At 39.9% G+C, this 25,004-nt stretch overlaps 2 protein-coding genes across 5 annotated transcripts in view; one reads left to right on the top strand and one right to left on the bottom strand.

The window, feature by feature from the left end:
* fancc (FA complementation group C) overlaps window positions 1-19,871 on the top strand; it is a 41,207-nt gene extending 21,336 nt beyond the window's left edge. Inside the window, 10 exon segments of the mRNA XM_049578881.1 lie at window positions 119-283; window positions 366-522; window positions 8,142-8,197; window positions 8,355-8,454; window positions 10,197-10,272; window positions 12,561-12,678; window positions 14,682-14,856; window positions 16,324-16,536; window positions 18,222-18,365; window positions 18,368-19,871. Of these exon segments, the coding sequence (XP_049434838.1) occupies window positions 119-283; window positions 366-522; window positions 8,142-8,197; window positions 8,355-8,454; window positions 10,197-10,272; window positions 12,561-12,678; window positions 14,682-14,856; window positions 16,324-16,536; window positions 18,222-18,365; window positions 18,368-18,421 (1,258 nt within the window). The 3' untranslated portion in view covers window positions 18,422-19,871.
* A 27-nt stretch (window positions 19,872-19,898) lies between these two features.
* Window positions 19,899-25,004, bottom strand: part of LOC125890308 (aminopeptidase O (putative)) — a 97,095-nt gene continuing 91,989 nt past the window's right edge. For all 4 annotated transcript variants that reach the window (XM_049578879.1, XM_049578877.1, XM_049578880.1 and 1 more), the window contains one exon: window positions 19,899-20,615. The gene's annotated coding sequence lies outside the window, so the exon portion shown is untranslated. The remainder of the gene's footprint in view (window positions 20,616-25,004) is intronic.

Raw genomic sequence — 25,004 nt, 5'->3', positions numbered from 1 at the left:
AGACTTGGATTATTTTGAATGAGTTGTATGTCGTATGTCTATAATGTCTTGTCTTCACAGGCCATCGATAACAAGTTCCAAATACCGTAATACAGATTTTGTCCATTTGACTCGGCAGGTGTTCATGTGACAACATTCTGGCCACATCAGAGGCTTGCATCCCTCTGCTCACTTGTCCTGAGGCTGCTCCTCTCATTGGTGCACTGCTGCAGCAGCCAGTGACTTGTGTCAGGGCAGCACTTAGTGAAGACTTCCTGGATGCTCTGAGCTCTGCCTACTCCAGGTAGGAGAACACTGCTGAGCTCCTAAAATTGTCCATACCCATAGTCACATATGTGATTATAATGTAATTTTTTTTTTTTCAGCCAATGCTTGTCACTGGAGGAGCAGGCAGTGGTCTCTCTGTGGTATCACAACCTGTCCAGCCTGGAAGAAGCAGTGCTCAGGTTGCTGGAGGATGTGCTCACTAACGCAGGGTCTGCACCACAGAAGCTAGAGCAGCAAGTGGCACAGTCAATGCTGGTGGGTACCTTTTGTTATATCACAACTCGGAAATTATAAAGAAAGCCATGCATCTCTGTGATAGTCCCGTCCTTGTTTAATCAACAACTGAACACTATGTTTTTTCAATTAATTGTTTCGCCTGAAATGTCAGAAAGCTGTGAAATAATGGCCATTAAAATTCCTCAGTGCCTGAGGTGACATCTTCAGATTGCTTGTTTTGTCACACCAACAAAACCAAATATATTTAGTTTACAGTGACAAATGAAAAAACAGAAAACAAGAGTAAATCTTCACATTTGAGACACTGGAACCCCTGATGAAAAAGAAATTGCTAAAACTATCAGTCACTTTTAATTGATCTTGATATATTGATAGTTGTTTTTAATTTTCAGTCAGTCAAATAATCGATTAATCAACCGATCCTTTCAGCTCTGGTTTAGTTTAGAAGTGAAATGTCTGGTTTTGCTTCAAACCAGCTTTTTACAAGTGATGTCTGTCCCAGTTTGTAGTGGAACCCGTAGTTTAAATTCAGGGTTCCCATGCACTATGGAGAATTACGAAGTCTGATTTTGGTAATATTTAGGAGTGGATCAGTACGGAAAAGTGAAAAGAGAGTATGGGAAAAATATTTGTGTGTCTTCAAACTATTTCTTCTACTCTCTTTTTAAAATATAACATTCAGAATTTCTTAAATACATTGATCATACAAGCAGAATGTTTTTCATGGCGTTTGGAGGAGGCAGCACATGCAGCCAAAATGTCTACCACTGTGTGAGAGGGCGTGGGCAAGAGTGAGCTCGATGTTGTCAAATGCAAGGCAAGAAATATGGCGTGTGACTGAAAGCACACTCCTACGCAGAGCTGCCTCTATGCCTGTGTGTCACAGCTCTGCCCCAAGTGCCTTAAAACTGCACCAAATCTGAACATCAGTGACCAAGTTAGTTTGTAAGAAAATTCGGTAATATCTATGAACTTCATATATACATAGCATCACAAATAACCAAATGTTAAGCTTGTCTTAACAATTTTAAGTTATGTAGTAATACAGATATAAGAAAAGGTAAACAAGGCGTGTTTTCTATGATCTCCTGGCAAATATTTGGCAACATAATAGCATGCATAGTCAGAATATGACATACAAGTTAACAGATGGATAATAATAAACATCTAGCTGTTTGCACTCACATGTCAAATATTGTCTGAAAAATTGACAGAGAAGTCTGGAAAAAGTATGGAATGTTAAAATAGAAAAAGGGGCAGAACTCTCATATATTTTACCTCATTTACCTCCATCAGCAGCTACTTTGACAGCATCATTATGGGAAGGAAGTAGTCCATGACAGCCAAGCGAAAAGGCCAAAGTATACTGTGCTGTATTTGGAGAGCTGAAATTGAGATCACATCATAAGAGTTTATCTTCACTGTATGAAAAATATCGCACATCCGGTTGTGATTCTGTTGAGTAGTGATGGCCCTGCTTGGTCCTCACAGTTAGAGCTGGAGAGAAATGTGTAGATTGCTCTACCATTGCACTGCGGCATTTTATGCAGTTTAACTGCTACATGAATCCGCAGCATTGTTGATAAATTGATGACATATTGCTGTTGTTAAGTGGGTTTGCTATGTACATACTTTGACTCATCTGCCCCGAATAATAGCGTCTCACATCAGAAATCACTGCACACTCCATATGTTTTTATCTCCACTTTGAACTGCTTTGTAAACTGTGAAACCAAACAGTTTGAATATAAGGCTTGCTCATTTATTATGAGGCGTGGCAGTTGTAATGTTTTCATATGCATACTTCTTGGAAGCGCGCCATCACTTTTTTTTTTTTTTGGTGGATCTTTATTGACTGTTTTTGCCTGGCTAGCTCACACCATTTGGCTTTGCTTTGCATGCATCTCACATCATTTGGCTAGCTCTAAACTGCATCTCACATCATTTGGCTTGTGCTACACAGCCTTTACTGTGCTGGGTAAGTACTGAACTCTCTGTCACTTGAGTCCTTGGCCACTCCTCACTTCATATAACTTAAGATCATGCCCTGTTCAAGAGTCAGAAGTGATTTTTGATTTATAGGTTGTTACGAATAGTTGTTGAAGATGATGTCCTCATCACTACAACGCAATCAGAAAATACCAGCAGCGTGTTGTGTGCTTTTCACTTGGCCACCGAGGGCTGCTCTTTTTCCCACAGCAACTTTGACCATGTTAGACACATTAGTGTGGCCACTGTGAGAAGGAAGGATAACATTTAAATATTCAAATGTCTCACTGAAACTAGACAATTAATTACACTAATTAACAATGCATTTCATTTTAAAAGCTCAGTAAGAGGTACTCAAAGACACTTAAATACAACAATGAAAAAGGATGATCACAGATTAGAATTAAATTTAAGTAGGTGAATTTTGAGTGCGCTTTGAAAGAGGGGAGTGAGGTAGAGAGTCCCAGAGGCTAGAGTAGAGCAGAGTAAACCCAATTGTCCCTGAGGGGAAATGTGTCTTGCTTTAGTCCGTTGCTTCACATTAGAGACGTTGCGATATACCAGTATTGGCAATAACCGTGATATTTAAAAATGAAATATTGTTATCTTGTTATTAACACACATATGACCATATTATGTAAATAATCCAGCACATTTTAAATCATCTTGTCGAGGCATTTTAATGAGAGTAGTGTCAGTTTGCAAAGATCATAAGTAAATATATACAAAAAAGGAATTATTGGTAAATATACAAATGCAATGTGGATATGATTATTGTATTTTCAAAACTGATACAGACACCGCTCTCTCTCAGAATGTATAAAAATTGAACCAAAAAAAAAAAAACAACAGGAAAAAAAGGAAGAAGATAAAGCACCCAACCTAGACTCCACCAAACAAAATGGAAGTATACTACGTTAAATTGGTAACAAGAATCTTTATCTTCTCCAGATATTGAGTAAAAGGTTGCCAGATGGCATCAAATAAATTCATCATTTTTACCCTTCAACCACGTCAGCAAGCATTTCTTAGCTGACATAAGGAGATAGATGATAAGTTGTTTTTGAGCTCATGTAATCAAAATAAAAAAATATAATAGTTTGTGGTTCAGGCTCGTTTCTTGAATCAAGAATGTCTGAAACTGTATGGGAAATGTTGCACCAGCCTCTTATATCATTTCCGTTTCTTTCTGTTTTTGCTTTGTCTACCTTCCCTTACGCCGTTTGATTGTATGATTTTGTAGCTATTGTCATAGACTTTCTCTCCATCTCCCTCCTCTCGTATTTTGAGTCTGATTCATTTGCCAAAAAAGAGACAAAACATACAATAAACATAGTTAAAGATGAATTTGACTAACAGATTTTTTTCCAAATTTGTATAGATGTATTGATAATTTATCATGAGCTCTTTAAGCCACAATAATCATGTGGTGAAATCTGATATTGTGCCAACAATTCACATAAAAAAACATCACAAAACAAGTTGAAAACAAGGGAGCAGCGATGGAGAAGGCCCTTTGCCTCCAGGTCTGGTGCTAGGAATGAATGAGAGGGGTGAGGATGTTGGAGTTTGCATACCTGAAGCTGGAGGCAGGATGTCAGTGAGATATGAGTCGGCTAGGTTGTGCAGGGCTTTTTAGGTTGTTGAACGGGGAAGCCAGTGGGGGTTTTGAAGACCTGGGGGGGATGCTATCTCTAGTGCAGGAGAGGATGAGCAGACAGGCAGCTGAGTTGAACTAAAACAAACACTTAAATTAAATACAACAGTGTCTCCCAGAGTCTAGAGCTATCTTTAGAGTAATTACTCATAGAGTAGGCATGACATAAAAATGAAGTAGAAGGGGGGAGGTTAATCTGTGTGGACATGTTTTCTACAAATTGTTTGTGCCAGACATCTGTGCCCAGCAACACAATACCCTGTGTGTACAGTTATGAATGGCATCCTATTTACCTAAGATGCTGATTGCCTGTGGTAGCTAGAAATGTGAGTGAAGCCCTGGTGGGAAACAAGAATTTAAATGGCAGTTTGCCTCATGTTAACTTCACTAAAGTTTGTCAGTTGTGTCACTCCTGTTTTCTCAGAGTGATGGTCCACTTGAGCTGTGTTCATAACAGGCTTGCAGTGTACTCTTTTTGAGTGTAGGAGCTGTTCTCAGAGATTAAGATAGACTGGAACACACTGGTGTACATGTGTATGAATTACTAACATGTACAGGAATAAACCTGCATGGTGATTGCACATGAGGAGCCACTATGCTGTAAACAATCAAACTAACTCCATGTATGTGCATGTGTTTACTTCTCTGTCCCGTCATGGATCTATTTGTTTACCCGCTCATCCATCTCTGATTGACCTCTGTTTTTATCACCTTGCTAGTTCACACGCACATGTGTGCATGCAAACCCTTGCGCACACATGCCTCCAGCCGCCACACTTTGTTTATGATATTGCATCTGGTATAGCGTGTCTGTCGTTAAGAGGGTGGGAGGCATACGTTTAGGTTTCGCTTAGCCTTCAGGTTGTTTGGATGTCAGATGTGCGTTTCACACGTGTGTCTGTGAATGCGAGTCTACGTTGATGTACACGTGTGCAAAAGCAAAAAAAAAAAAAAAAAGAGCTGTGAGTCGACTGGCTTGTGTCTCCTTTCGCCTCCCTTTCACTCACTTGTTTAAACTGCAATCAAAAATGGGAAACATGAAATTAGGCTCACATTCCTCGTTTTGGCTTGTCCCACCGCTCTGTGATCCAGTGAGAGACACAGGCCCAATAACAATAAACACTCACTTCCTGGGCCTTACTGCCAAAAACAGGATGCTTGTTGTGTGCTGTAATTGACCCTCCTTGAAGTGTTAGTGGTAAGGTATGGAGGAGGACGCTCAAAAAACCCATCTGTTTTCACTAGGGGGAAACCATGACAGTTTGCACACATGCATGCACGCTGGCATGCAACCCACATTACGCAGAATCGCACTGACACATATAAACCGTATGCCAGCGGACTGTGGATGCAGACAGTTGCATTGAAAGGACGTTTTGTCTGATTAATGTTGTCTTCTGGTTTGAGAGGACAAAACAGAAACAGCCATGTCAAAACTGAGGATGAAAGCACTTGATTTGTGTATGTTGGAACATTGTAATAACACCATATAAACACTGGGTGGGGCTGTTTGCTCTTACTGACCTCATTAAGACTCTAATTGGTCTTTTACTTTGGCACTTTTTCCAGTTTCGATGTTACATGTGTGCCTGGACTGGAGGGAAAATGCTCGTAAACGCCCTTTTACAGAAACTTGGCCTTGATGAACTAAAATCATACAGTTTACTTCATTGTTCAGGCTCCAGCTAACAATTATTTTCATTGTCAATTAAAGCTGCAGTTGGGAACTTTTATGAAAATAACTGTGACATATAGGCCAAAAATGTCATTATATTCCAGAAGTACATGAGACAGATAATCTGTGAGGAAATAATGTCCCTTCTCCCTACTGCTTCTAATGGTATTTGCTAAAATTGACCCTGGTGCACCAAAAACAACCAATCAGAGCTGAGGAGTCTCTTATGTAGTTGTCAATCATGTCAGTTACTGCTCGAGAACTGAGGTCAAACTGTCAAACTAGGCAGCGCTGATCAAATATGAATCAGGATTCTGTTGCTGCATTGCCTCAAATATTCTCAGAAGCATATTTTAGTGCACTGTTTAACTGTAAAATGAGACGGTTTGCAACCTGGCTGCCATTTTAACTCAGTCAACTTAAGTTCCAAGCACTGCCTACTAGCCGTAGCAACTTTTAGTTTTGTACAGCTAAACATTACACTAAAACATGTTTCTGAAAACATTTGAGGCGAGAAATAGGCAATGCAGTAACAGAATCTTGATTTATATTTGATCAGCACTGCGTAGTTTGAGCTGACTGCAGTTCACAAACAGGGACTGACTTGATTGACAACTGTGTTAGAGACTCCTTGGCTCTGATTGGCTGTTTTCATTCACGTGTGGTACGGTTATTAGAAGCAAGGCAATAGAATAGGCAAAGGAACCTGATTCTTTTTTTTGTTTATCACATATTACCTGTATTATGTAGTGCTGTGTGAATATAGAGACGGTTTCAGCAAATTTGAAAAAAAAAAAATTATAGAAATGACCAACTTCAGCTGTAATCTGTCGATTAGATTAATCGATTAGTTTGGTCAATAAAATGTCAGAAAAATGGTGAAAAATGACGATCAGTGTTTCCCAGAGCCCAAGATGATGCCCTCAAATGTCTTGTTTTGTCCACAACCCAAAGATATTCAGTTTACTGTCATGGATGAGTAAAAGAAACTGAAAATATTCACATTTAAGAATCTAAAATGAGAGAATCTTGACTTTTTTTTAAAAGTAATTGTTCAAACCGAAGCATAGATTATCAGATTAGTTGATGATTTATTCAATAGTTGACAATTGATTAATCATTTAATGGTGCAGGTCTGTTATTAACTTCTGACACAGATGGCACATATTAAATGTAGTACTGTGAGTAAACCAAATCAGTAAAAGCTTTCTCAGAACTGTTTCTGATATCCCTTATAAAGTGGAGATTATGTTTTACACTGCAGGATTACAACCTGTAAAGCAGACTAAACATGCTCCCCTTATAGCGAAGCGTATGTCCCTGTATGAGAGCGCCGAGGGGGTGAGAGGGAGAATAATTAGGGACTAGAAGATATATAAACATGTAGAGAGAGGCAGACGTGAACGGTACAGCTGCTAAATGTTTTTGCTGGGGCGTTTTAGAATGTGTTAAATCTAAAACACATGATGAGTGTGCATTAGGCAGAGATGAGAGCGTAAGTGCGTGTGTGGGTGTGTGAAGGAAGAACTGACAGAGTGGTAAACTGAGTGGTTAATGGAGAGAGAGAGAGACAGAACTGTGGCTCTATGGCGGGGAGGTTTGTGGATGATGCAACAGTGACACCCAGTGGTCAATATTTGAAGGGTTAACACCTGTGTATTCTAATGTAGGGGTAGGTTTTTATCTTTCTCTACTTACTGGATTTTAAGTGTAGGATTTTATCTGAGATTATATATTTTGTTGATTTAAAGATAAGCTTTTAAAAGCTCAGAACAGACTATTGAAGGCTGTCCTTAATGTCAGTCCAAGAACACACATTTTATGGAGGTAAGCAGGCTCCAAAAACAGGCTGTCCAGATCATTTTACCGGCCCTCATGGCCTCAGTACGAGGTCAAGTGTATCTAACCTGAAACAACCCAATCGTAAAAGCTAAGTGGAGAAGCACAGTTCTCTACATGGGGGTTAGGAGTGTAATAAAATCCTAAATGAAATCAAATTGACCCATTCTCTAAATTAAATAAATAAAAAAAGCTGAAAAATTAGACTAGTTTTTGAATTTAAGTGGTTTTTAATCACTGTGTGATATTGATGTTTTGTTTTTTCATGAGGTGCATTAGTGTAAAAAGGGATTTTAGTACAATACACATGTCATTCTCTGTTTCTGCCTGCCTTCAAACCTAGACTTCAGGAGCACATGGAAGTAAAACACATGACTTTATTGCGATATCTTGATGAGTTGTAGTACTGTATGCATATTTGTTTGTTAATTAATCAAATCAAATAAATCATTCAATCAATGTTTCTGTGTGTTACAGCCTAAAGCCTGTGCTCAGCATTGCTCCATATTCTTGGTTGTAAACGACATCTTCAGGTAAGTGCTGGCGGTTTGAGAGTGACATGTGGCTTCTGTGTGTGTTTTTTGGAGGATTTAGCATGCTCCTGAAGTGTGTACTTCTATATGTTTGGTTGCAAATAGGTTGGTGTTGTGTTGCACTGGAGCAAATCCTAATTGATCGTGTGTCCGACAGGTCCGTCCTAAAGCAAGCTGAAGGGAACGAGTCCGTTAAGTATCTCATCCAAACCTTTACGGGGTGTTTCGTCAGGGAACTGGCACTGCTGCAACATCAGGTAGGCCTCAACTTCTTGAGAAAAGGTCCAGAAGTCTGACTTAGATATTTGTTTCCTTTAAGAGTGCAAATAATGCTTGGTAATTTAGGGGATATATTGGCAGAAATGGAATATAACATTCATAACTATGTTTTCATTTATGTATAATCACCTGAATGCAAGAATCGTTGTGTTTTCGTTACCTTAGAATGAGATGTTTATATCTACATACAGAGCGGGTCCTCTCCCAAGAAGTCCACCATGGTGTTCTACAGTAGCCCAGAACAGACAAACCAAACACTGGCACTAGACAGGGACATTTGCGTTTTTCACATTTTTGCGCTCCTGCATGCTTGGTACACTGGAGAAGTTTCAGTCGGCTGCAATCTGCCACCCTCACCACTAGATGCCACTAAAACCCACACACAAGACCTTTGATATTCTTTTTGCTCTCGATTAATTGATTCATCTTTTGGGTCATAACATATCATAAAATAGTGAATAATGACTAGTCCAAAACTGGAAAGTAAAGAAAAGCAGGAAATCATATCTGAAAACTAGAACAAATATTTTTTTTGTATTGTGCTTGAAAAAAATGACAAACAAATAGTCGAATATCAGAGTTGTTGCTGATACATTTTATGTCTATTGACTAATCAGTTGATCAACTGTTCTTTACATCTCCAGTTGTTTGGAAAATTTGAAATAATATTATATTTTTAATAAGACTCATTCGTTGATTGTTGTATGGCGGGACAAACACTCTTCTTTTCAGGTGATAAAAAACCACTGTGGTTACAAACGCAGAGTCGACTGTTTTCATCAAGATACTGCAGTGAAATGATGCTGCTGATAACTTTAGTGATCTCTTAATTCAAACATATTCCTCTTAAGTGCTCCGGGCCACAGAAGATGAGAACTCCACAGACTTTAAAGTTTACAACAGATGTCTAATTATTCTTATCCACCATCTTCACTGGAAGTAAAAGGATGGTTACTTTGGTGCCGCGGGCTTAGATGCACACACAGGGCGATGAACAATTACCACCCCTCTGCAGGCGAAATCACTTAACATTTGATGAATCCTCCACATCATTATCACTTGATCTCCAGCCGGGAGCTCGCTGCTCGCACTACACACACCACGGTTCACACCTCGGCGTCGCAGACAATAAATGCAAATCGCTTTTAAATCATCAATTTGCGGGTAATAACTTTGTACAAATAAAACACCTGCAATGTGTGGAAAGCACTTTGAGCTGTTAACACTGATGTGTCTCTGTGTAGTTTTCAGCTTTTACTAAAATCCTCAGCCTCCACAGATTGTCTCAGATATACACGAGTCTTGTGTTGCCCTCCATCAACACGTCCTGTGTGACCGCAAGGAATAATCTGGCACTCACATGGCAACCATTACTGTCAAAAAGCCAGACAACATATGTGTTACAATGTAGGTGTGATGTATTACCTGCTACATGGTTTTGTGAATATAGCTTAGCTTCTTTTCACCTCTATTAACCAGTAGATGGCAGTGCTACAGTGTATTTACAGTGGGCTCAGTTTTAATGGCTGTAGTCACACTGCACTAAACGCCACCTATTACACGCTACATTACACATTAGCACCTACTGTATCACCGTTACACAGACTCCCATTCAAAATGTCATTTTTCAGGCCTTCAGAGCACGGTGATGAATGAGTTCAAGGTAAATATGATTTACATTTATGGAGCTCGGGAAAATTTGTGCTTTGTGGTGTTTCAGACGAGTGTATCTCTGAAGGCCTTGTTCCCACAGTCACCTCAGAGTCTGCTGGTTCCTCTGTTGACCCGGCCATCAGGTCAGTGTGTACATACATGCTCATCAACCTGTGCGTGTGATGTGTGTGTGTTTCACTTTAACACAATGCATAAAACCGTGTATTGTGAGGAAGTGTCTACTCAGGTATTCTTTAACTGTGTGTCAACACAGTTTTCCTGCTGCGGTGTGAATGGGCTCCTCTGTGTCTTGTTCTTGCGAATCAATTATAGTTAGTTAACAACTGTGTTATAAAAGTGTTATATGTCAAATGTAAAGTTGACATAATGCAGAACAAAGTTATGCTTATATTCTCTAAGTGTCATTACTCAGATGAAATAATATAGAAGTTTAATTATTTGCCTGTTTTATACCAGCTAAATGTATTGTGAATTCTGAAACTATTGATCTTCTCACACAAACCCACTAATGCACTTTATTACTCTTCTCATGAAAGGAATACTTCACCCCCTAAATGATCATTTGTATATTATTTACTCAGCCTGTGTTATATTGAATTCGTGAAAAGAGAACTTTGTTTTTCTTGCATGCCTCCATTAAATGAAGAATCCAATCACGGAGTGAATTCTTGATAAATTGAAGTCATAAGGCTTCGTGTTGAACAACAGCAAAACTATATCCAAACATCTGTTTGCAAACTCTCGCATAACTCGTGCAGTATAATCCAAGTCTCATTAATTTAGTTGTATGCTGAGCATTTCTCAAAGAGACAGCCCTTTCTGACAGGGAACTGACCTGAACGCATCTATCCTCTCTTCAAAGCCAGATTCCATTGACAAAAACAGTAATCTTAACTCACTGACCACGAGAGCTGCTGGTCTACCACAGCTGTGATTGGTAGTTTGTTCTAACTAACCCTTTAAAAAACCAAAGTCACACAATAGCACAAACAAACAACTCATTGAGGCAGCGGCAGACTATGTTAAGCAAGTTAAAATTACCATTTCTGTCAATGGAGTCTGGCTTTGAAGAGGGCATTGATAAGTTTTATTTCAGTTCTCCCTTGGAAAGTTCTGTCTGTTTGGGAAGTACTAAGCATGCAACTGAATAAATGAGACTTGGATTATACTGCATGAGTTGTGCGAGAGTTTCTGAACAGATGCTTTGATATAGTTTTGCCATTGTTAAACACAGCTCTTCAATTCTGCTTCGTCATTCGCTGGAGGCATGAGCAAAGTTTTCTTCACAAATTCAACATAACACAGGGTGAGTATTTGATATACAAATGATCATTAAGAGTATGAAGTATTCCTTTAAGAAGGATCTATATTATCTATACTGAATATTTATCACCAGTGTTTATGTATGGGAATCTATACCGTTAAACGGATACACAGAAGGTGAGTGCAGGGGCACGGTGCACCAGTGCTTATCAGTGTGTGCCCAGACTAGCCTGTAGGTAGGAATGATTTACATGAATGGAGCCATTTAGGGACACACTGGAGCCCAGCCAGAATCCTGAGTTAATTATTACTCCCTGTGTGTGTGTATGTGTGTGTGGAAGGGCAATTTTTCACCAGAGACTGAATGGAAATAGTCCTGAGAAAAGTAAAAGATTTAAGTTTTTATCATGGCTTGTGCTTCCTCTTAAAAAGGTTATAAATTAAAACTTAGCATTGTATTGTTAAAATAAAATCATAGCCCGGGGGGAAGACTTGGATCAAGATATGAAGCATTTGAAATGTTTGTTAAAGTTTATTTGTCAACCCCCTGAAGTGTCGGTTAGCTGGGGTTTTTCATGCAACATTTGGTTTGTGGTAGAAGAGTTATTTTTGACAGAACAATGTGGCGTATGACAAACACCACTCTGGTCCTTCTAAAAGTAAAAGATAACAGCTGGAAAACAGGAAAAAATACTTTTTAAGTGCTAACAGTAATTTATGCAGCTCTGTTTGGAAAATATTTGTGTCTGATATTTGGAACGACGATTAAAGCTGCTTTGCATGCAAAATTGACTTGAGTTACCGTCTGGACAGCAGTAACGTCACCTTCTGAGTCTTTTATTTTGAAGTATTCTGCATTGTAACATAAGAATAGCAAGACATTTTGGGAAACATGCTCACTGGCTTTTTTGCAGAGTGTTGGATGAGAAGATTGATACCACTCTCATGTCTACAGTTAAATTAAATCTACTGCCAGCAGCCCCTGAGCTTACATTAGCATAAGGACTAAAGACAAACAAATGTATTTCCCATAATGCTGAACTATTCCTTTAACAGCTGGCTTCTGTGAATGCTAATTGATTGCAAAAAGTGCATGAATGGCCTACAAGCAGTCATTATGTCTGTACGTCTGAATCTGTTCTCACAGAGATGCCTCCGGAGGCTTGGAGACATCATCTGAACTGGCTCAGCGGCTCATTACAGAGACTGACAGAGGAGGCAGAGGAGGGAGACGGAGACAGCAGCAGCAGCAGCCGCAGCACCAGGTTAGAGTGAGAAAGTGTTAATGTGCATCTGCTTCCACCACCCTACTGAATGCCTGCACGGTGTTCTTATTTCCATTAGCTGCTGTTGAGGGGGTGGTTTAGTCAGATATTTTCCCCTCGCATCACAGCAGAGAGGTCCTGGTGCACTGCGTGGCTACCTCCAAGCGCTTATTAGAGGCTATTAGCTTGGGAAAGAGAGAGCTGTTGAGAAAAACAAGTGTTGGAAAGCCCAATAAGAGTGAGAAAAGGAATGTAGAGGAAGATCCAGAGAAGCAGGGAGGAGGTGGACAAAGGGAAAGGATATTATATTAGCATGAAATGGAGAAAAGGCAGAGAGTGAATAGCCTTGGTCGGATTGATTTAGAGAAAAGGAGGATTGGGGATGCAGATAAAAAGCAGAAAGCAGTTGATGTCCTAGAGATGGAGACTGGCTGACTTGATACCCTCCAGCTGCGGTTTTTAACAGGGCCCATTATCCCCACCACCGCTCCGTTCTGGAGCTCCATGCAAAATTCCCAAAACATTGTTCTGAGCCAGCGGTGGGAAAGTAGTATGTTGTGTTGCTCCGAGCGAAGATGCAGCTGCCAGGGCTCTGCAGAGGGGTGCTGCTGTTCGTGTTTGGGAGCCAAGGGGAAAGAGGGGAGATGAGGAAGAGAGTCCTAATGATGGTATTAGGGAAATTCGAGAAAGAGATCCTTATCGCTGCTCTAACTTCAAATTACAGTCTGGTTGTTGCAGCTGTGTGGCTCTGTTTCACTCTGTTGCGGCTCTCTCTGGACCCGAAGTCCAGCTTGAAATCCAACACACTTTATTTATTTATTTTTTTTTTTTTTACATTTTACAGATATCCACTACAGCCTCCTTCCTCTGTCTGTCTTTATTCTTTGAGGTCTGCACTTAACAGTTATTTTCATTATTGATAATATGCTAAGGGGAAACACTACAGGTGAAAATAGATTTTTCATCCATTGGTCAATTTTGAGATTTTCATTATCAAAATACACATTTAAATGTTAGTTAAGTTCATATTTCTGTTCTGAAAACTTGCAATGAAAAAATAATCACTAGTAAAAAGAGCCAATCACAGCTGTACCTCAGTGTGATGTCACCACCGGGTGCAAATAATGAGATTCAGTATCTAATTCTGAATCAGATCTGTGCGAGAGCTTTGTCTCTCTTTGATCACCCATTGTTCCTGTCAGTGGGGGCAGGACTAATATTACTGGCAGCCACTCAGAGTTGTGGCTCATTAATAAAGCTCTTATGATGTAAATGACCCCAGGCGGCCTGTTATTAGAGGATGTGTGTGGCACACTGGAAACCGTATTGTTTAATGAAAACTTTGACACAACATCACAGATGCGTTTCGCATGCAAACAGCAGTCATGTCAATTTAAATGTATTTAAACACCTCCCCTTTCCCTCCTTTATGGCCAAGTTTTCTTAATTGTTTGGAGAACAAGTGAGGTGTAAATTACTGGACTGACAATTACAGTTGTATTTTACAAGAGCAGTTGGGGATAGGAATTGGGGTGGAGTGAGTTGTACATATTCACACACATGCTTCGGAAAAACTGCGGCTGCAAAGTGCCAGGAACTAAATGAGACCACCCAAATCCAGTTAGCTTATAGATGTTAAAGCTGTTCATAGCACTGCGACCTTATATACTCTGCAAGTTCCACTATAATGCTTTGTTTGTAACCCACTGTTACAAAATGAAGATCTGATTTAACAAAAAAAATCTTCAGTTACTTTCCAAGAGTCCTTTAATTTTTAAGCTCAAGATAACTGATGATTTTTGCTTTAAATTATTCAGTTCTTTTTTTAATTGCAGTCCATGCAGCATAATTATGTCCTCTGGTGTGCCGCAGTGTCATTTGTCCGTGCACTTCCACCACAGCACCAAAAAAGTCCTTCAGATCCCACAATGCCCGGTGAAATCAAGTGTTCAGGCAGCTCTCCACCTGTCGTGTTAAGCATTGTTTCTCCTCCTGGCATGTAGGGGGCACCACAAAGTGTTTGAAGCCTGGTTCCTGCTGGTTCAGTGCGCCCACTGGGTGCAGGTGGCTGTCCAGGTGCTGGTGACATCAGGGCCTGAGGACTGTGGCCCCCTCCTGTGGCTGCTGACCTTCTACTACCACCCCACCAACAGGGGGCACCAAAGAGCACAGCAGCTGGTAAGATTTTCTCTAAAAAGATTTTTTTTTCATTTATCTAGTGTTTCGAGCCGCTATCGATGTTTGTTAGTTTATAAACATTTAATTTTGGAAACCTATTTTGCCATTTTACCTATTATCGTATCACTGCACTTGCCACTGCTGTAGCTTAATGGTGAGAAACAACACTTCTTGTTTTTTGGATTGAAGGAACTTCTCATAGCTCCTAGAACCACATCAAATCACAGAGATGTTGACACACACACAGGACTCATACTATCACATGACCACTGTGTATGCCAAAATATGGTAGGCAAGTTGCAGTGGAATTTTAACTTGACAAATTATGGACATTGCAGATTGACACCGGATTAACATCACAGACGACCGTCGCAATAATTACACATCACTAGAGGTCTCCGGTTAATACTAGTCCTGTGCAATTTGGGCTGTTTTGAGGGACTTCTTTAACTCCTAATTTATAGTAGGTACTCTTCAGCACAAGAGGAACCTTGAGTGACCAAAGTGTATGTTGACTGGTCGAACACATGAGCCAGTGCAGCACTGGCAACTGCTGTTTTTCAAAAAACCTGTTAGTTGTGTAAACCACCAACAACTAAAACCCCAAAACAACAGCTTGCATCAAAAAAAGATGGAAGAAAACATGCACAATCGACCCAACAGTGAAGTCCTGACATTAGCAAATATTCGACAGGGGAAATTGAACACAAATTTGAATCCTCAAAGCGAAATAGGCGTAGCCTGGCTAACGTCAGTTCAGCATTGCTATCGGCAGTGAGAATGCACATAGAAAAAAAGCCCTTGAAAGTACGTAGTTCTCGTGGGAGCTCCCCATTGGGCAGCTCCTCTCAGGGAGTCCCCAGACCTGTTTGGGCTGCAAACGCCTACTGTATTATTGACGTGTTGTTTGATATGACTGGAGGAGGTAGAGGGTACTTTCTCAGATAGTCTATAGCATGTGCAGTATCATAACTCAACAACATAACAATGTGGATGGTCTGTTATATGCTCCTGGCAGAAAAAAGCCATAGAACAAATACAGAGAAAGAAGAAGAACACATTAAAGAATAAATTATGGATGATCTGAGCAGGAGAGAATGAGACAGTGGCGAAGACAGAGAGAGAGATATACAGATGAGGGAGGGGAGCCGGGTGAAAAGGGTGATGTAGTATTGATTTCTCAGCGAGTGTCTGGCCAGCTGGCCCGAGTTTCATCTCCCTGTCTCCTGTTTGTCCGCCTCCTCTCATAACCCTGGGAGACTCGCTGTCGTCGCCGCCGTCTCTCCTTTTACGATCTTACGCTCAACTTGCATGCGCTTGTCTTTGTTCATCATTTGTGAATTACTTATCTATTGATTTTTATTTCTAGGAAAGATACTTAAAGGGATACTCCTTGAATCCACTGTGGTCTATAAATAAAACATTCGTCAGCTGACCTTAAATTTATCATGTCATCTGTGGTTCCAGGTATGTGTCAGAGAAGTATGGGACCACCTACGCTCCCTGTTCTTGGTCTCAGCTTGCCCTCTTCCTGTTGACCGGCTGCAGTCATTGGTCACGCTGCTGTCAACACGACCTCAGCAATCATCACTGTCTCCATTATTGATCCTCAACCTCGCAGTCAACTTTGCTGTTTTCGTCCAACAACCGCTGAGCGGATCAACACAGATTTTACAGACGGTGAGGAAGCGATCTGTTTTCTTCCGCCCAGAATCTGTTTTTAGTCATTTCCTAATTTGTGTTTCACTCATCCCGTGGTTAGACAGTTATGCATATCGTGACTCATTGTACATGTTGTTGTGCTACAAAATAACTTGTAAATACTTGAGCCTAGATGTTCATTTTTGACCTTGGAAACAACAGCTGACCAAAAAACATCTCACCACAAGGTCCTCTTTATAGCTTTTCTGGATCCCGAATCACACAATCTTTCTCAGCATGGAGGTAATGGTCAAATATCCAGTCTTGGGAGTACTTTAGAGAATATTTATAGGCTTAAGAGTTGACAATAAAAAGTGGAAATAGACGAGTTTTTTGCTTTAACCTATCATTATGAAGTCAATGTGATTGTACAATGTAGTGTCTATAGAATAATGATACCATCGACATTTAGACTGCTTTCCTTTTCACTTTGCTTTCACTTTGCAACTCTGTCTGCCACTGGGTATGGTCTCCCAGGAAATTTAAGGCTCCATTTATATCACAAAGGATGTATGTCAACCATTGCGCAACCAGAACAGGAAGAGCATAGCACTTCAATCAATTTGTGGCAGTAGCTGACAGATTTGGATTGCCAAACTTTACTCTGTGTGTGTGTGTTTGTGTGTCCCCTCTCTAAATTCAGAGATTTTTGCAAGGCCGTGAAGCAGCGTAACTCTTCATGAGTTCTTTTTTTTCCCTCAGCAGCAGTTTGCAGAGCTTTTGAGTCACAGGGTGGGTAATGGATCAGTCCTCTGATCAGAGCTGATCAGATCAGATAGATGGCGTTCCGCTGCTCTGTCTGTGCCCAGAGTATGATCTGCCCTCCAGGAGTGTGGTGCAGTGAATAACCAAACGATATATCAATATGTGGTGGCAGGTGTTGTTATCGTCATGGACCCCACAAATACATGAATGTGTGGGAAACTCACACTTTAAACAAGTGGATTATACTTAGGTTTTTTATGACAGAAAATAAAACGAACCTTTAAATTGTAAATAATATTCATAACTATGTTTTTATTAGTTTATAATCACCTGAAAATAAGAAATGCTTTGTTTTTGTTACCTGAGAATGAGCCATTAATTTCTACATATGAAGCCGGGCCTCTGCCATGTAGACGCCATGTTGTTTCTACAGTAGCCCAGAAAGGACAGATCAAACACTGGCTCTAGATAGGTCCATTCATGTTTTCGCATTGGCCACCGTAGTTCTTCTACATGCTTGGCACACAGGAGGCGTTTCAGCTCTGCAACCTCACTCCTAGGTGCCACTAAATCCTACAGACTGGACCTTTAATATGAGTTAAATTCTGCATTGAATGTTAGAGATTACTCAGACTTTGATTCTTACAGGTGATGGTAGGTTATTTCTTATCCAGAATCTCTCATTGCATGTACAGCACAGTTTGATTTTTGATGTTGAATTGGCTCTAAATACTTCAATGGATTTAAGTACATATCTAGGATTATATAGTGTGCTGTTGAGTCATAGTCTATCATAATATATCACTAATAATGAGTCCCTTTTCTTTTGAAATAATGTCTTCAGATACCAGTTTTGCTTTTCTGGTAAAGGCCTGTCACAAGAAGTATTTGTGTTGTCTTCATGTGTGTGTGTGTGTGTGTGTGTGTGTGTGTGTGCGCGCACGCTTGTGTCAGTCCAGGTGGTGGATCGGTCTGGTTTGCTTGATGAAGCAACGCGTCTTCTCAGCTCACTGGAGCTCAGACTGAATGAAGGAAGCTGCTCATCAAGCGATGCTAACAGAGTTCATCTCAGGATCAAGGCACTTCACAACACACTAACACATATGCATGCAGCATCAGGCCCTGCCGAGAACCAGGCACACACGCTCACACACTCTAAAGCAGGTGAGAGCTCATATACACACACACACACACACACACACACACATTAATGCACAGAACCACACAGCAGTGAGTTCATCCTCGGCTCAGGGTTTTTTCAGGGCACCTTTGCAGAATGACAAATAGCCAGCACGTTCTCTTGTGCAGATATGCTGCAGTGCAATGACAGGAGTGTGTCAAAACAGCACAGCGAGGACAGATTATGTGGAGAGGCTACAATTATACGCACACACACACACATAACGCAACTACAAGGCCCACAAGGACACTTGAGCAGTGACAGATCACACTGCAAAGAAGCAGCAGCGCGTACAACATGTCAAAGTCCTCCCACTCATATAATTGTCTTACAATATAAATCCTTCACAGCACACATGCCGGCTGAAAGACATTTAGGTTTGGGGGACAGGAAAAGCAAACGCCAGTTATCTTTGCATGAATACTGTTTGTGTTCAGATGTTAATGTGTAATGTGATGTCACTTATATTTCTGTGTACATTTCCTTTACTATTGATAAAGATGTAGAATGACTGTCCTTTTGTGTTTGATCCATGATTTCAAGTGCAGACATTTAAAATTACCACTGGAGCCAGACATTTGAGAATATCCTGCTTTATGCATCTACAACACACAATACGACTACTGATTGACTACTGCTGGAGCTTGACAGAAACATAAACAGCAGCATACTGTTTATTTACATTTCTTGTGCTGGCTAAGTAAATGGTTTGGATTTTTGGCATCATGCTGGAAAATATTTGTTTTCAGTCTGGTACACAATGTACTTGTAATCTGTGTACAGACTTGTTTTCCACCTTTAAAGGAACAGTGTGAAGGAGTAAGTGGCATCTATAGGTGAGGGCTGCAGACTGCAACCAGCTGAAACTTCTCCTGTGTGCTAAACATGAACTCTGGGGTAGATTTTCTGTAGTGTTCTTTGTTTAGTAGATTTTGTTTCGCAGATTATAAACTAAAGAAAACACTTCTTACATTATATTCAATTTCTGCCAATATATCCCCCTAAATCCTACACACTGGACCTTTAAAGGTAAAAAAAAAAAAGTGGACTAAATATTGGAGTAATTACCGGAGTTTAATGGAAAGGGCATGCCTTGTTTTGTAACAAACACTGCCATCCTTATTCAATAAATATTTTGAAGTCATATTGATACAGATCTGAGTTTAAATGATTTGATCTCTTGGAGGGAAACTGTAGTTTAGCATCGCACATTAGTACAGTTTGTGCAGGAACCTTTTTTCAATACAGAATCTAATTGAAATTTTCTTCCCTGGGTTTGTGAGCAAAATATACACTTGGATTACACTCCTAACCTAATACATTACATAACCAATGTTTAGTTCACTTATACAGATGTTTATGAAATCTGATAAGTTAATCTGGTTTAGATATTTATACCTAGTTCCGTATAAAACCAGTATAATAGGCATGAACTGATGCTTAAAAAAAGGCATGATATTATTTAAAAATCATTTTATTTTAACATGAACATATCAAAAATCTTCACTTAAAATATACAAACGAAAAGAAAAAGTTTAGCATTATTATTTGTTCACACAGCAGTTACAAAACCATCATTCATACAAGTAGAAATGCCCTGAGAGTCGTTGGTTGTATATTTTCCAGTGTCGTTACTGGCCAGACTGAAGTAATTGTTATGTATAAAAACCTGAAAGTATTTCCCGTCTAAACTTTTAAGAACCAGATCCTGCCTTCAGACTAAACAGACATGAAGTCACACCTACACACACACTCACCTAGCGAAACTAACTTAAACAGCAGCTTAGGTTCTTCAACATGGACGCAGGTCTATGAAATACCTCTCTTTCTACAGTGTCTGTCATTTTTAAGCTGGTGCAATGATGTTATTTTTCTCTCTTACCACAACAGTAACGTACTCAACAACACTGCATCTCACCAGGAACCGCTTGTATTGCTGCTGGTTCACACACACACACCAGTTATTTCTTTAGACCTAAATGGACAGAACTGCCGTACTCTAAACCTTGCCAACTGGCCGTGGCTGTGGAGTAAAAGAGTGCAGCCTTCTGGTGTTCACACTGCTGAGCGATTCTGCAGCGTCCCCTCTCCTACAGAGGAAGAGGAGGTGAGCGCTGGATCCTCGTACTCCCTGTGTGCCAAACTCCTGTCATCTCCGTCTGTAGTTGGCAACCTGGAAGAGAAAGATATGTTCAGATTGGAGTATTACGGAACATTTGGTAGATGTCTACAATCCTCTGGCTGAACTGGTGGTGTCCACCTGATGTGAAGGCAAACACTGAGCACTGTGTGTATTCAGTCCAGAGAAATAATCCAGTTCAGATGTTTTTGGCCGAAGACACAGCACCTGACCAGTGCTGGGTTTTGGGGGGGGGGGAACCAATATTTGAGAGTTTAAAAAGCGGATAAAAAAGCAATCAACGAATAGAGTTTTAAATTAGGATCTCTTAAAATCAATTACATTAAAGTACTGAGCAGGATATTTTACAGTTAAAAATTGAACTTGCCAGCACCCTCTGGTGGAAAAAACTAACATCTCTCTAACATCTTACTGCTGCAGTTTCTTTTTATTAATGTGCCGATCTTATATGTTACAAGCTATGGCATATAACATTTGAGCTGAAAGTTTTTTTTAAATGAACTACTAATCTTAAAAAAAAAAAAAGAAATTAGTAGTGTTTCTTTATTCTATAAAATGTCAGAAAATGGGGGGAACTGCTTGTTTTGGGAGTCCAACAGTTCAAAACCCAAAGATATCAAATTTACGACCATATAACAAAGACCAAAAACACAAATTCTCACAAACATTTATCAAGTGTCAAAATTGTTCACGATTCATTTTCTAGCATTAACTAATCCATTGTTTCAATTATAGATCTATTAGTAATAAGATGATGGCGACATATAAAACCAGCCTTACCGATTTATCAGCCAAGCTCAAACCCATCAGAATAGATGTGTTCATGTCAGAGTTTTGTCCAAAAATATTTATACTACTTGACAGATAAAAGTTCTAAGAAACTCTCCTTTAAAGAAATGAAAGTATACAAAGTATTTTCTTGAAATACAGTGCAATTTATGCTGTGTGAAAAATGTGGTACCACTATAGATGTAATCATTTTACAAATCTTGGAAAAAAAAAGAAAAAAAAGTGAAACTAGATCCATAATAACTCAGTTGTCCAATCGAACAGCAGCTTAAGGGCTGAGATGATATGCCTCGTGCCCAGTGCTGGGGGTCACAGCTGGCTGGTGGCCAATGGCAGCAACAGAAAGTTTGCTGATCCAGCAGTGAGTCAAGGTGGTCGGCGATCAGACCCCACGGCTACTGAATGAAGGTCGGTGTCCTCGGACTGTCCGCCATTTTCTGCTTTCTTGCTTCGGCTTAGTTTTTAGTGAGACTGGTTTGACGTCCCATAACTTGCAGATTACAATACTATAATTGATAACTTCTTGAATTTGACTTAAAAAAAAAAAAAAGAAAGAAAGAAAATAAAAGATATATATATATATATTTTTTTTTTTTTTTTTTTTAATTGGGATACTTAAATGAATCTATATTTTTCCCACCCCTAAGCGGCACTTGTGTATAACCTACTAAAACTCTGTTGCCACCAGTGCTTGTGTTTGCTTCTGGTTCGGTGGCGAGTAGACTGGACTCCTGTTCCTGCTGAACTGAGCCAGTGGTTCTATAGGACTGAATATCAGCTCAGTAGGCACAGGAAGCCAAGCCCAAATCTCTCTTCTTTCTTTCTCACGAAGCACTGGCAGGCTATGAACACATACTTTTTCCCTGTTTTTTTTTTTTTTTTTAGTCTGTAATGAAGCAAAAAGCAATGCCAACTCAGACTGCGTGTCAGGCAGCGTTCTGCTTTGCCAAACCCACAAGAAACCCCACGACTGTAGGTTCATTTAAACTGTTGATTGTTGGATTTCACTAGCTGGTGAAAGGTGTAGTTGACACGGTAGAAACCTTCACCGCAGTGTCAGCAGGACCACTGCCCGATGGGGTGGGAGTTATCCAAAATTATTGGTACATTGTTGGCATGAAAAAAAGGCTTGGAGACTATTTCAGGAGTTCAGTCATAAAAATCTAACAATAAATCCATCACAATCACATTCCACCACTCTCTATGAGTGGCATGCAAACATACTACATCACTTAAAACAGAAAAAGTTGCCAACATACGTATACTTTGAATTAAAATCTAATGCAACAGCTCCCTGAAATATGCTCGACATTAAAGAGACAATCAGTCAAGTTCAGTTGTGTGAGGAGAAGACCGTGTGGGTGGTGTGGGCTGAATAAGTTTATTTTCGGTGTCTTTATACAATGTTGCTTTGTCCTTTGATGTGCAGAGAACCATTTCCCTCCCATTAGAGTGTAATAAATCACCTTTTAGATACGGGCTCTGATGGCAATTCCTCTCTTTTACAGGCCTTTGATGGTCATTACTCTTTTAACAGGCCCTAAATATAGGTCTAAAAATGGCAGGCTCCACATGGCCCTCATTTCTAATTCACACATCTGTCCTCGTTTAGTCGCCATTTTGTCGTTGTGAATATAGAGCGCTATAATACCTCCTCACGCCTCAGATTCTGATTGCCAAAAAAAGACCGACCAGTTCTAAAATACATTCTCAGCCATCTGTCACTGTTTTGATTAGGGATCAATCAGTCCAGTACGGTTTAGCTTTGCATTACAATCAGCCTGTATAACAGTGGACTACACCTACGATATAGCAAAGGTTACACAGTAAGTCAATGTGGGTCAGTATTTTCAACTTAAACGTCTCAGTCATACATGATTTATTCAGTGCATGTAGACCAGCTGGTGTTATTGACAGCTTGGATGATGGATGCCTTTAGTAAAAATTTAGTTTTCCTGCGAAACTTTTTGTTTGTTCGGAAGATGCAAATGGACATTGTATAACGGTTCCAGAACAAATCTCAGGACAAGTGAGACAGACTGAGATTTATTGATCATTGTGTTGGCAGACGGGGCATGCTAAACAGAAAACTTGCACGATAAACCTCCTCATGTTGCTGAGGAAGCTTGTCCTTCATTTGTTCAATTGCCTTTCCTTGATTAAAGCTTATCTTGACTAATTTGGGAACCCTCTCTCAGTACACTCTGTAACACTCCAATACAAAGCGTGTGGTGTGACCCAATTGACAATTCCTGCTTCCCTTGTTATCAGTGGGTGTTGTACAGGATCACAGCCTTTTGTTTCTCTCAGACGATACAATGGACGCTTGTATCGCGCAGTAAATCCACTGTAGAAACACTTAATTGTCCCAATAAAGTGAAACTGACATCCATAAATGATGGAAAGCTCTAAAATCGTTCCAAGATCTCCAACCTTTGTTTTCCTTCACAGTGAGGAAATGTGTTCAGTGAGAATCTGTCTGCTTTATGGATCTCTGTATCTCGGCTTCCTCAGACTGAGATTAGATCAGAAATCGATACATATCAGCCAGGGATGGACGGACGGCACTTTTCGCTGCCAAAGTAATTTGAAGTTTAAAATCTGGAGCACTTTAAGTACTTAAAGGATGAGTTTGAGCACCGATTTGCTGCACACCCCGTCAAACTTTTTTGTAACTAGTTATCCTGCTGTATCTCAACTGAAACTTTAAGTTAAAAGAAAAGTTTGACATTTTTGGAAACATGCTTTTTTGTTGAAAGTCAAATGTGAAGAATGATAACAGGAAGTCAGGTCAGCCAACAAAACCACAACGTGTTATTTTCACACTACGGTTTTCGCACAGATTAAACAAACTAGACAAACGTGTTATCTGACGAGATTTAGAGGTGCTGGTGGGCAGATTTTGTTACCTATTGTAGAGAGAGAGCAAAGCTATCTGTTTCCAGTCTTAATGCTGCCTGTAGCTAGAGCTAGACTGATACATCGGACGATGTTATCTTGTAGCGGAAACATCGATATCAGTGTAAATGTCGGCTGATAAGTAATTACGTGAAAATTGCATTACGAAAATGTCAAATTCGATTTAAGGCAATTTAGAAACACTGTCGCTGTTACATAGTTTGTTCAGCAAAGGCCACAGACAAGTTGATTTTTCAATGGTAAAAAAGCAAATAAGCACATTTTTGTATATACTGAAGTATTTATTTAAAATCCTGCCTACATAAGACAGCGTGTCCCAGATCAATAGTAGGATAGGATAGCATAGTGCTCACAGCAGTAAAAGAATATAAATAAATTACAAGGGCTGCTGAAATCTTAGGACACAGCCAACCAACAATGTTCGTATTTAAACATTTGCTCTTAGTATTCTATGGTAAAGTTAAAATTAAAACAGTATGCTATGACCATATATGTATTAAACACATATCGTATAAAATAAGTATGTAGTATGACTCGGGACATCGATGTTGTGTCTCATTTGCGTTCTTCCATTGCTATACCAACCTTTGGCAAGCTTACAGTATGTTACTTCAGCATACCTATTAGCGGTGTGACTGCAGACAGAAAACGCCTAATGGAGGTCGAGGAAGCCACAGCAATTGCGTTTGCTCCAGTGAACGGGCAAACAAGCCA

This window comes from Epinephelus fuscoguttatus, linkage group LG6, assembly GCF_011397635.1.
Source record: "Epinephelus fuscoguttatus linkage group LG6, E.fuscoguttatus.final_Chr_v1".
NCBI classification, from domain to species: Eukaryota; Metazoa; Chordata; class Actinopteri; order Perciformes; family Serranidae; genus Epinephelus; species Epinephelus fuscoguttatus.
The sequence above is the reverse complement of the archived record's forward strand: the minus strand, read 5'-3'. Positions and strand labels throughout refer to the sequence as shown.